General features: G+C 41.7%; 1 protein-coding gene across 1 annotated transcript; it reads right to left on the bottom strand.

Moving 5' to 3' along the window:
- Positions 1 to 1,786: 1,786 nt before the first annotated feature.
- Positions 1,787 to 11,115, bottom strand: PPP1R17 (protein phosphatase 1 regulatory subunit 17). The gene is made up of 4 exons (XM_020969059.1): positions 11,034 to 11,115; positions 4,507 to 4,659; positions 3,404 to 3,556; positions 1,787 to 1,857 (listed from the first exon to the last, which is right to left on the bottom strand). The coding sequence occupies exons 1-4, from the start codon at positions 11,113 to 11,115 to the stop codon at positions 1,787 to 1,789; spliced, it is 459 nt and encodes a 152-aa protein (XP_020824718.1).
- Between the last annotated feature and the right edge of the window lie 451 nt (positions 11,116 to 11,566).

Here is an 11,566-nt window from a genome sequence, read left to right as displayed (position 1 = left end):
TACATGGCAACTTTTTCTATATTTAAAAGGAATAACAAGTTGTACAAAATAAATTTTCAGTTTCATGTGCAATTTTTCTTTTTTTAAAAAAATATGCCATGTTATGGAAATACTTGTTTTATTCCACAGATTAAAAATAAAATAAATTTTTTTTTGAAAGAGAAGGTGCAGACTTGCATGGGCAAAGGGAATTCCCTTTACCACTGTAATCACAAGTCTACTCCTTATTCCTAGAGAGGGCAATGGCATCAAATACTCAGCAATGCTAGAAAGGCTAGGAGGGAGCAGACTGCTGAGAGCCCTCAACTCCAACTTAAAGAATTTCAGTACTTTGCAGTAGGCAATAGGGAGCAAGAGAAGCTTTTTGAGCTCAGGAGTGACCTGAAAGTGAGAAATAGAGAAATAGGGTTCTAGCAGTTAAATGAAGGATGAATTGGAGGGAGGAGATGGAGATGGTAGGATATGTTCAGAAGCTAATTCAATAGTAAAATGGTGCCAAGAATTTATAGTAGGGATGGGGGTGTGGGGAAGGCAGCGGGAATGGAGGGAAGGGGAAGGATGAAAGAGATGGGGTGAGAGTAGAAGTGACAAGACCTGGTAGTTGATTGGATACAACAGATGAAGGAAAATGAAGAGCCAAAAGGCATCCCAAGGATAGCAACGGGAGACTAAATGAATGGTGGAGCCGAGGGCAGAGAGGCTAAAATCAGGAGGAGGAAGGATGGGAGGGAAAGAAAAGGAGCTTGGTTTAGTGTTGGTGAGTGTCAGGGGTCAGAGGCCTCCTGGCTGAAGGTCGCAGACCCAGAGAATCTTGCAGCTGAAAGGGACCTCAGTGGCCACTCAGTCCAACCTAGCGTCCATATAGTTCAGCCTGGATTTGAACAAGAACCTCTATTACAGTATCCTACAAATCCTAGAATAGACAAACCAACCATAATGACACCATAACCCCCCCTTTCATCAATCTCTACTGTTCAGAATTTAGACTACAACCCACAAAACCTTGAGAAATCCATCAGCAGATGTACTCCCAGGTGTGCAAATTCAAGGAATGGAGCGACTTTACTTCTCTATTCATCTAGGAGACATTTGAACAGATATTTCAAATAGGCCTTCAGTGCTACAAGAGTGAAGTAAAGTGACCGACCTGTCCTTAGTACATTGAACCGAATTGAATCGAATTAGATTGAATTGGGGTGTTAGCGTTGCACAGTGGATGGAGTTGGGAAAACCAGGGCTCCCATCTTTCCTTTGGGATGGTCTATGGGACCCTGGCCAAATCACTTGATCTTTCTGAGTCTTCATCTGTGAAAAAGGAGGTTATGTCAAACAAGGAGCCTTCCAGATCTATGGCTGAGCCTCTAAGTTGAATTAATTTTCTGCAATTGATTTCTACATGAAATGTTGTATTGGGAATAAGTGAAACAGACTGCTATTGGTTGCAGTTCTGAATTGCTAAGTTAGGTGGGAAATGTCATCTAAATGGGAGTCCCTATGTGCTTTAAATGGAACTTTTGACAGAGAACCTACGATCACTCCTGCCTGTATTACAAGGCACTGATGCCTTCAATCCTATAATATCCTCACGTAGAATCTCTAAATAAGACAGTGGGTTTAATAGATAGATAGATACACACACACACATACACATGGAGAGAGAGACAGAGACAGAGAGTCAAAGAAAGACAGAGAATTTCAGAGAGAAAAGAGAAACAAAGAGGGACAGAGAAAGAAGAGAGACAGACACAAAGAGAAGAATGGATAGAAAACCTTTATTACGTGCTAGTCATGCTGCTAAGCGCTGGGGATACAAATAGAAGCAAATAAGACAGTTTTTGCCACCAAGGAGCTCATATTCTAATGAGAGAAGAAAACACATTAAAGGAAGATATGGGAAGTGGGAAGGATTATGCACCTCTTATGACAGCATGATGTGGGGAAGGCTGGTGTTATGGATGCTTGGTTCTGGGCAAGCTAAGGCAAAAGCTCACTGGTCAGAGCCTGCCATATCAGGGGCAGAATCCAAAGTGGTGTTGAGGTAGAGATGAAGATGAAGGCCAAGAATAGACTACATGGTGAATAGAAAGAGTGTTGGATTTGGGGTCATGAACATCTGGGTTCAAGTCCTGTCCCTGATACCTTCTAGCTGTGTGACCCTAAGCAAGTCACTTAACTTCCCTAGAGGCAGCATGGCATAGTGGATAGACACTGGACTTGGAGTCAAGAAATTGGGTTTCAAATCCTGCCTCAGACACTAGCTGTGTGACTCTGGACCTCAGTTACTTCACCTGTAAAAAGGGCTTGCTCTAAATGAGTCTGTGATCCCCTGCCTTCTCCTTCCCAGCAGATCCTAGAGCAGTGCCCTGTACATGGATCAATAAAGATTTATTGGTAGACAGCTAATCCGGGTAGCTATAAACCATGAGAACTTGGGAGGATCAGTGCTGGGCCTTTTGCAGGGTTTATTGGTTATCATTATATCAGATAGAGAGATAATGTGTAAAAAGGTCAAGTAAAAATAATGCATGTAAATTACTGGAAAACCTCAAAGCTTTATATATATTCCATTGCTATTAGTAGTAATAGTAATGGTATGTACAGGGCAGCTAGGTAGTACTGCCGTGGATAGAACAGTGAGCCTGGAGTCAGGAAGACCTGAGTTCAAATGTGGCCTCAGACACGTACTAGCTGTGTGACCCTGGGCAATTAACTTAACCCTGTCTGCCTCAGTTTCTCCTCTGTAAAGAGAGCTAAAGAAGTAAATGGCAAACCACTCTAGTGTCATTGCTAAGAAAACCCCAGATGGGGTTACAACAAGTTGGACATGACTGAAAAATGACTGAACAATAACAACAATAGTGTATATGTGTGCATATATATAGTATAAACATATGTATTTGTGTATGTGTGTGTATATATATATATATGTGTGTGTGTGTAAATATATATATGTATATATATATGTATATATATAAAAGCTTCTCATATTATAAAAAGGTGGGCAGTTTGTAAAGCTGCTCATGAACACACACACATGTATATGTATATACATACAAGCGTGTGTATAGTACACACACATAGTACATGTATGTGCGCATGTATACATGTGTGCTGCATTACATATGTGTATATCTGTATATAGACTTTCCAGGTGCCCAGCTTTCTCTAACATGAGAAGATCCTAGTTAGCTGAAGCCAAAGCCTGCGTAAAAGCTGAGATCAAGTCAGGACCAGGTTGCTGTCCATCACAAGTCACCAAGGAGTGGAAAGCCTCTGTAGGGGTTAGCCCTGACCTCTGCCCCTGCAGCAGGGTGAAGGCTGGGTCTCTGTCCTCTCCAGATGGTGCAGCTGCTGCGTAGGTGCTGGTTTTCACCTTTCAAATGCCCTGACCCTGCTCTTTTACCTGCTGCAAAAGGTGACATGTGTAGAGCAGGTGTGTCCTTTCTCCTTGGCTTTTTCTGCTCCAGGTCACTGCTGTGAAGAGCTGAACTCAGTTTGCCTGTTGGTGGCTTCTCGTCGATGTCGCGTCTTTTTGTTAAATGCTCAGAAAGAACACCTGCGTGGGCCAGGGGGCAGAGAAGGAGAAATGGTTGGACACCCATGTATAGTCACACAAAATAGCATCACGGTAGTCCTCATGAACTCCCAAAGCAGACCTTTGATACACACACACACACACACACATACACACACACACACACACACACACACAATAGAAATCCTCAGACATAAGATGACAGATGCAGAGATGCAGACCCAGAAAAAACTCTGAGACTCTCCAGCTCAGGGCTTCTTAACTTGGTCTCTGGGAATTTGCTTTTTAATGTAATTTTGATCAATATATTTCAATATAATTGTTTTCCTTTATAATCTTATGCATTTAGTTTATGAACCTTGAAACATTATTTTGAGAAAGGTTGCACAGGATTCACCAGACTGCAAAGGATCCTTAACAGACAAAAGGCTAAGATCCCTTGATTCTGCCCAACACGTTCATTTTGCTCATGAGAAACTGGAGGTTAAGTGACTTATTTAAGGTCACACAGCCAGAGTCAAAATTCAAACTCACGTCCTCAGATCAAAATTCAGCCCTCTTTCCATTATGCAGAACGGTATTGTAGATAGAGGTCTGGATTGAGTCAGGAAGAGTTGCCCCTTACTTTCAGGGCTAATCACTTAATCTTTTGATTTCCTCATCTGTAAGATGATGGGTTGGGGGGCTGACCTGTAAGGTCTCTTTTAGCTCCAAATCTATGATCTCTTGATTGGCATCCCAAGTCCTGTACACTTCACTCTGGCCCTTTCCTTCTCTTCCAGTCCCAGAAGCACCTCTTGCTCCTAAAGCCTGACCCAAGATGGAAAGCTGCCCCAGCAGGTCAAACTCTGTTTCTACACCTCCTTTCCCTTACCCACTTAGTGCCCACAGCCACCAGAGCTAAAAACCTAAGACTGGTTAGCGTCAGGTTGGCCCCATTTTACAAAATGAACCACGGAATGTATTGTCACCTGTCATAAAAGTAGGAATGTGCAGGGCAGGTGCATCTTTTCTCCTTGGCTTTTTGTGCTCCAAGTCAGGGTTTGGGGCTCCCTGAACAGTTTTTCCCCTCCTGGACTTCTTTTTAATATCACAACTCATAATGAACTGCTCTGAAATTTCATCTGCATTTGACAAAGGAAGAAAAAGAAAAAAAAAGGAATCTTGGAAAACTCTGGTCACAAAGTGAAAATTGGACACATGGCACAGAAAATCTCTTTTAGATTGCTTTTGAGGTTTTTTTGGGGGGGCGGGAGAGGGAAGGGTGTAAAAAGCATATGATTGAAAGATGCAATTGAAGTTGAAATTAACTACATGGTAAAAGAATGGCTTCCAGTATTTATGGTAGATCTCTGCCTCTTTATCTGGCTATCCCACTTTCTCTGGGAATAGCCCTCAGGGCTTTTGAACATTCCACATTTTTCTTGCTATAAAAATTCACTCAGAAGGAAATACCAATAGGAGGACAGATTTGAAAGTAACAAGGTGAATTTGTCATAGACTTTTTCAAAAGCATTAGAGATTCATGTATTCATATACAATCACTTTTTTGTTTTACTGTGAATATGGAAAATGTTTTTCTTTTAGTGTTTGTTAAGTGAAGAATTTTAAAAATTATATTACATGAGATATAAAGTACATATAAGGCATGATACATAAAATTAATATATAAGGCAAATACATAAAAGTATAAATTGCTTCCTAATTCATCCCTCATATACAATCAATTACTAAATCCTGTTTCTTAGGCTATATAGGCCAAAACTCTCACTTTACAGATGTGGCAACTGAGGCCTAGAGAAATGAAGTAACTTGCTCAATTTCTGAGAGTGTCAACAAGAATTTATTAAGCACTTATGTGACAAGCACTTCACAGAGGTAGTGAGTGTCAAGGGCAGGATTTGAACCCAGGTCCTTTGACTCCAGATCCACTTTGTGCTTGGACCATTGAAACAACCTCCTAATTGATTTGCCTGTCTCCAGTTTGTCAGGTTTCCTTATTAGTGTACCTTTACTATAAAGGGGTTGATACCTCAGTTGAGTTTATGCAGAGTTTCTTGGGGGCAAATCTTACTATCACAGGTGGTTGCCAAGCAGTAATCAAGATCTCCATATTCACTCTAGTTCCACAATCCATAGACAGCTGAGATTAGGGAGCTCCCCAGAGCCTAATGCTCGTTAAAGGACACAACAAAACAAGGTCCACTCTAGTAGATAGAGCCCCCAGGGAGTCAGACAACTGACACAAAGAAGTGGAACCTCCGTGATCACAAATGGAGTTCTGGACCAGGTCCCAGTTCAGGGCTAGTAACTGGCACCAGATTGAATCTCACCATTTTTAACCTGGCCTAACTTGATAGGACATTTAAAACAACTAGCATCAGCAGTTTGCTTGGACATGTGTTTTTTTACCTTCATATATCAAAGATGAGATGTTGATAGTGGCATAGTCCCTTCACAGACACAGATTGTGTCTTCTGAATCCCCGTGAATGGTTTCATGGCCTGCTTTGGCCCCAAATGAATGCTCACCTTGTGGTGATTGGCCTTTCTGAGCTGAACTGAGCTAATCTTTGAGTGACAGACTTGGCATCTAGCATGTGGCTCTTGTCTGTGTAACCGCTCTGTTACTAATGATGCTTCTGTCAATTCATCATACACAGAAATGTGAGATTAATCTCTTCTTATGAGTTTTTTCTTTGTAAAATTTCCTTCTTTGAAAACGTGTCTCCCTACTGCTTTTGAGGTTTCTTGTCCTATTCTCCATTTAAGGGCAATCATGAATTGACTACACCACTGATGAATCCAACCTCATCCCAACACTTCTGGGCCTTGGTGCTACACTCACGTCATTTTCCAAATCTGAATGCTTTTCCCTCTCTTCTCTGGCAACCTAAACTCTACAGTTTCTTCTAGACCCAACCTATCTTAAGCATTTATAAAGCTAGATGGCATAGAGGACAAAATGCTGGACTTAGAGCCAGGAAGATCTTGATTCAAATGTTGCCTGAGATATTTAGCAGCTATATGATCCAGGTTAAGCCATAACTTTTTTGAGGCACAGTTTTCTCATTTCTAAAATCAGAGGATTAGACTCAATGATCTCTAGGGTCCCTTCCAGTTTGGAATCTATGGAGCTATGGGTACTGTGGTCAATGCTGAGGATACAGTATTTTTTTCTTTTCAAAGAGCTTATAATCTAATGATAGGAGGGGCAGGAGTAAAATAAGTAGGGACAGGAATTGGACCTGTGATTTCATTGATTGAATGAACTCCAGGATAAGAAAACTATGGCTGCTCAAGCAGGTTTCACTGATAGAATGAACTCCAGGATGAGGAAACTATGGCTACTAAAGCAGGTTTCATTGATAGAATGAACTCCACGATGAGAAAACTATGGCTATTAATGCAGGTGAGCATATTTGCCACCACTTAGTATATTAAGGAGTTGCCTAAAGTACCAAAAGTTTAAATGACTTGCCCGAAGTCACATAGCCAGGGCTTGACAATTAGTAGGTACTTGATAAATGCTAATTAATTGAGGTACCACTCAGAGGTGGGACTTAAATACAGGTCTTCCTGGCTGAGAAGAGTTCTACTTTTGTTACACTCTACCACCTCTGTAAAAATCAAAACAAAACTATATTTTAATCAATATGTGACAGAGGTGAGGGGAGAATTGAGGCAAAGAGCTCAAGGAAATTTGAGGAAGGAGTGATGACTTGTGTCTTTACATAGACATTTGGACCTGAACTGGATCTGCCAGAACATACAGGATTTCATCAGGCAGAGATGAGAGGGACAGCATTCCAGGCACATAAAATAGCTAGAGCAAATGCATGGAGGAAAAAGAGTGCAAGATGAGGCTGGGGAGTAACTAGGAGGCCCATGTGGCTATAATATAAAGTATACAATGGTACTACTGTGAAATAAGGGTGGTATGGCCTAGAGGCAGAATGTGGGCACCCTTGGATGCTGGACTAAGGAGATTGTATTTTATTTCTTAAGTATTGGGGAGCTATTGAAAATTTGAGCATTAGAGGGCAATGGCCAGACAAATGCATTAGGAAGAGTAACTTTGCAGCTCTGTGTAGAATTGATTAGAGAGGGCAGTGATGAGAGCATTTGGCAGATGCTTTCAGAAAAGCAAATGATCAAATCTCTCCTGATACCATCGTGGACAAGATGGAGAAATGTAGGATAGACAACAATATAATTAGATAGCTTTGGAATTGGTTGAATGACCTAAGCCGAAGTGTAGTTATTAATGGAGTGATGTAAAACTCTGGCCAGCAAGGAGTAGGAGGAAGAATGGAGGGAAGAATTCTGTAGAGGAATGCTCCAGGGACACATCCTTAACCTTGTGTTGTTCAGCAATTTCATCAATAACTTGGATGAGGTCAGAGACATCATAGGTGTCAGATCTGCAGGTGGCATGAAGCTGGGAAGGACGGCTGGATAGGGATCTTTTTGTACCTTACCCAGCTGGAAAGGACACACTGGAAGACAGTCAGGATTCAAAAACAGCTTGACATGCAAGCCCAATGAGCAGAATCCTTAAGATAAAATGTCATACAAATAAAGATCATGAGGAGAAGGGCTCAAAGGGTGGTGGGATTCATGGGTAAGAGGTCACTGGTGACCCACCTCAGAGACAGCCTGGTAGAATTTGGAGATGAAAGTACTTTGCAAGGTACTAAGAAGTGGGAGTGAGGAGATGGAGGCCTCAAGTTAGGACTTGTAACGTAAGGGAGGCCTGGGAGAGGTCCAATATAGCTTCAGAGGGTGGTAAAATCAGGAGATGGCCCTTTTTAAATTTTTCTTTCCTTTTTTAAGGATATCCCAGACCTGAGGTGTCAGTAGAGAGAGGAAAATTTTAGAACAGATCATTAAAGAGTTGGTTGGTTAATGTGCAGAAAGGGAAACAGAGATTATAGGCATCCAGCGGGGATGGCTTAATCAGTAATAAGGCATGGCAGGGTAATTTCATTGCTTTTTTTTGCTACATAGATTTTTCCACAAACCTTTGATAAAGAGTCCCATGTTATTCTTGGGGAGATGATAAAGAGACATGGCTTTAGAAATGGTCCAATGGCCCCACTCAAAAACTTGTCATGAATGCTTCAACATCAATGTCAAGTCAACAATCATTGATTAGCACCTGCTCTGTGCCAGGCATAGAGCTAAGTGCTGTAGATACAAAGACAGGCCAAAAAAAAAATTCTCACAAGGAGTTCACAGTCTAGTAGAGGTCTCTAGTGAAGTGCTCCAGTGATCTGTGATTGATTGACTCTGCTAATAACATTTTTATCTTGGATAAAAACATAGTTAGCATGCTCATCCCATTTGCAAATGAAAGGTATATCTAACCCCTAAGTGGCAGAGTCAGGGTACAAAAAGATCTCCATAGGCTAGAATAGCAGTCCTCATGGCTTGGTTTGGGGACTTCTGAGACCCTCTCAAATGGGTCCATATGACATCAATACTATTTTCATAACAATCTTAAGATGTTTAATATGGTAAATCTAGTTAGATATAACCATCATAAACAACCTCTCTTTGGGGGACATCTTCAACAATTTTTAAGAGTGTAAAGGGTCTTGAGACCAAAAGGTTTGAGAACCACTGGGCAAGAGTTCTGGACTGAATTGGAAGTTGAGTAGAGATAAATGTAAAGTCTTATACTTGGGTCCAACAACTAAATCCACGGGTCTAAGACGGAGGCAGCCTGGCTAGGCAGTGATTGTTTTGGAGAAAGATCTGGAGGCTTAAGTGGGCTACAAAGTTCACTCTGAGCCAGCAGTGAGCTGCAGCTGCGAAAAAGTGGCTGCATCAGGAGGGGAGGAGCTTTCAGACACAAGTCAGTGACAGATAGTCCTGCTGTGGTACTCGACCCTAATCAGATCTCATCTGGAGTATTGTGTTTGGTGGTTTGGCTTCTAAAGGGCATTGATAAACTAGGAGGTAGCCAGGATAGGAAGGGCCTTCATTCAGGTCACACAAAGATTGGCTGAAGGAACTGGGTCTATTTAGCCTGGAGAAGACTCTGGAGAGACATGAGAGCTGACTTCAAGTATTTGAAGATCCGATACGTGAAGGAGAGATTCTTCTTGTTTGGTTTGGTCCCAGATAACTGGGAGCAATGGGTAGAAGACGTAAAGAAAGAAGGAGAAAGAGAGAGAGAGACAGACAGACAGACAGACAGAAAGAGAGAGAGACAGAGACAGAGACACAGAGGGAGATAGACAGAGACAGAAAGACAAGGAGAGATAGAGAAAAGAGGAAAGGAGAAAGAGAGAGGGAGACACAGAGAGAGCCAGAAAGAAGAGTGAAGGAGAGAGACAGAAACAGAGAGACAGGGAAACAGAAACACATACACATACAAACAGACTTGATATCAGAAACAGAAACAAAAAAGTCCTATTAGGAGTACCCCAAAGTAGAGTGGGCTGCCTGGGGAGGTTCTGGACTCCCTGTTGCTGGAGGCCTTCGAGTTCAGAATGCTCTAGTAGGAATTCTTATTCTGATTTGGGTTCTACTAGCTGCCCACTGAGGTCTCTCCTACTTTAAGATTTTGTGATTTCCTGATTATTAGAGAGCAGCAAATGGTATGTTTCTCATGAATAATGCTACAAGACCATGGTTCTCAGGCAGTGTCCTCAAGATGAATGAGGACCATGACCCAGATCCTCATGGAGAACACTGACCCACATGACCCCTGTCTATGGGCCATGTTCCCTCCATGATGTTTTTCCAGAGCCTGGATTTTGCTTCAATTTTGACTTTTACTTAAATTGTGCCTTTTGTGGTTTCCAATTTTGGAGAAATCTCAGAAAATAAACTATCTTGATGGCAAATGGGGAGGGGGCAGAGGCATGTAATAACCAAAGAGGAGCATAAACAAGGACTATGAATATGCAAGAGGCACATCGATCAAAAGTGGGAGCATCTCATTTTTAGAAATGGGTAGAGGCAGAGATGCTTCTGGTATTTTCATTACAAAGGTTATGCAAAAAGTCAGTTCTGGAAAGGAAACAGATTGACAATAAAGCTGAAAAAAACTGTTTAAAATTCTGTCTTGATAGGCAAAAAGAGATATTTGAAATATTTTATTGAAACCGCACATGGGGTGCATGCATACAAGTAAATACTGGAAGCGGGCTATAATGCCACATTCGGTTTATTGCTTCACAAATGCTGAGACCGTGACTCTTTTCCGATCAGAGAGAACAATGCCTCGTTCTTCTTCTTTTTTTTTTTTGCCTCTAATTAATTTCCCTCTAGAGCTTCAGCTAATATTTACATGCTGAGCCCAGCAGGAGCAAATACTTTTTGTCTGTCCATCTGGCAATGGCTCTGTCACCAGAAGGCACAGTCTATCAGGTTTCACAGGGCCTCACTTTTCTTCCATTGAAAGCTGCCAATGGGCAGCATTTATTGCTGGAGGAGAGACTGCTGATTCCCACAGTGGCCATTGACATCAGCCCCATGACATTTACCCAAGTGGTTGCTGTGTGTGTCTCGCTTGTCCAGTCTCTCTTCTGGGAGCTTGTGTGACTGGATCCGCTCAGTGGACATCATTGAAAAGGAGTTTATCCAAAGCTGCAGAAGAGTGAGAAGCAGCCAGTATATGATTCGTTCATTCACTTATTCAATACTCCACTCGATAGACATTTAGTAAGCAGCTGTTACATGAGTTTCCTCACCCTTACCCACAGTCCTCTATGATAAGGAATTTATAGGTCCAGATTCTCCACTCCTATGCTCTCAAAAATAAAAAAAAAATGCAACAAAAAAGGTTACGTGGTAGGGAAGACAAAAAAATAAGTGATAGAGAACAGTGGGATCTTGGAGCTCCTCTAGTCTTACTCTGGCTTTGTTTGACAGCTGCAGCCCAGAGGTCACACAGGGAGGAGGAATAATAACAAACATTTCTATAGCATTGTAAGATGTGAAAACTCAGTTTTACAATATCACTTCATTTGATCTTCACATTCATCAGAGCGTGAATTTGATTCCAAGTCCAAGACTC

The sequence above is a fragment of the Phascolarctos cinereus genome, unplaced genomic scaffold, assembly GCF_003287225.1.
Source record: "Phascolarctos cinereus isolate Bilbo 61053 unplaced genomic scaffold, phaCin_HiC Scaffold_4;HRSCAF=312, whole genome shotgun sequence".
NCBI classification, from domain to species: domain Eukaryota; kingdom Metazoa; phylum Chordata; class Mammalia; order Diprotodontia; family Phascolarctidae; genus Phascolarctos; species Phascolarctos cinereus.
The sequence above is the reverse complement of the archived record's forward strand: the minus strand, read 5'-3'. Positions and strand labels throughout refer to the sequence as shown.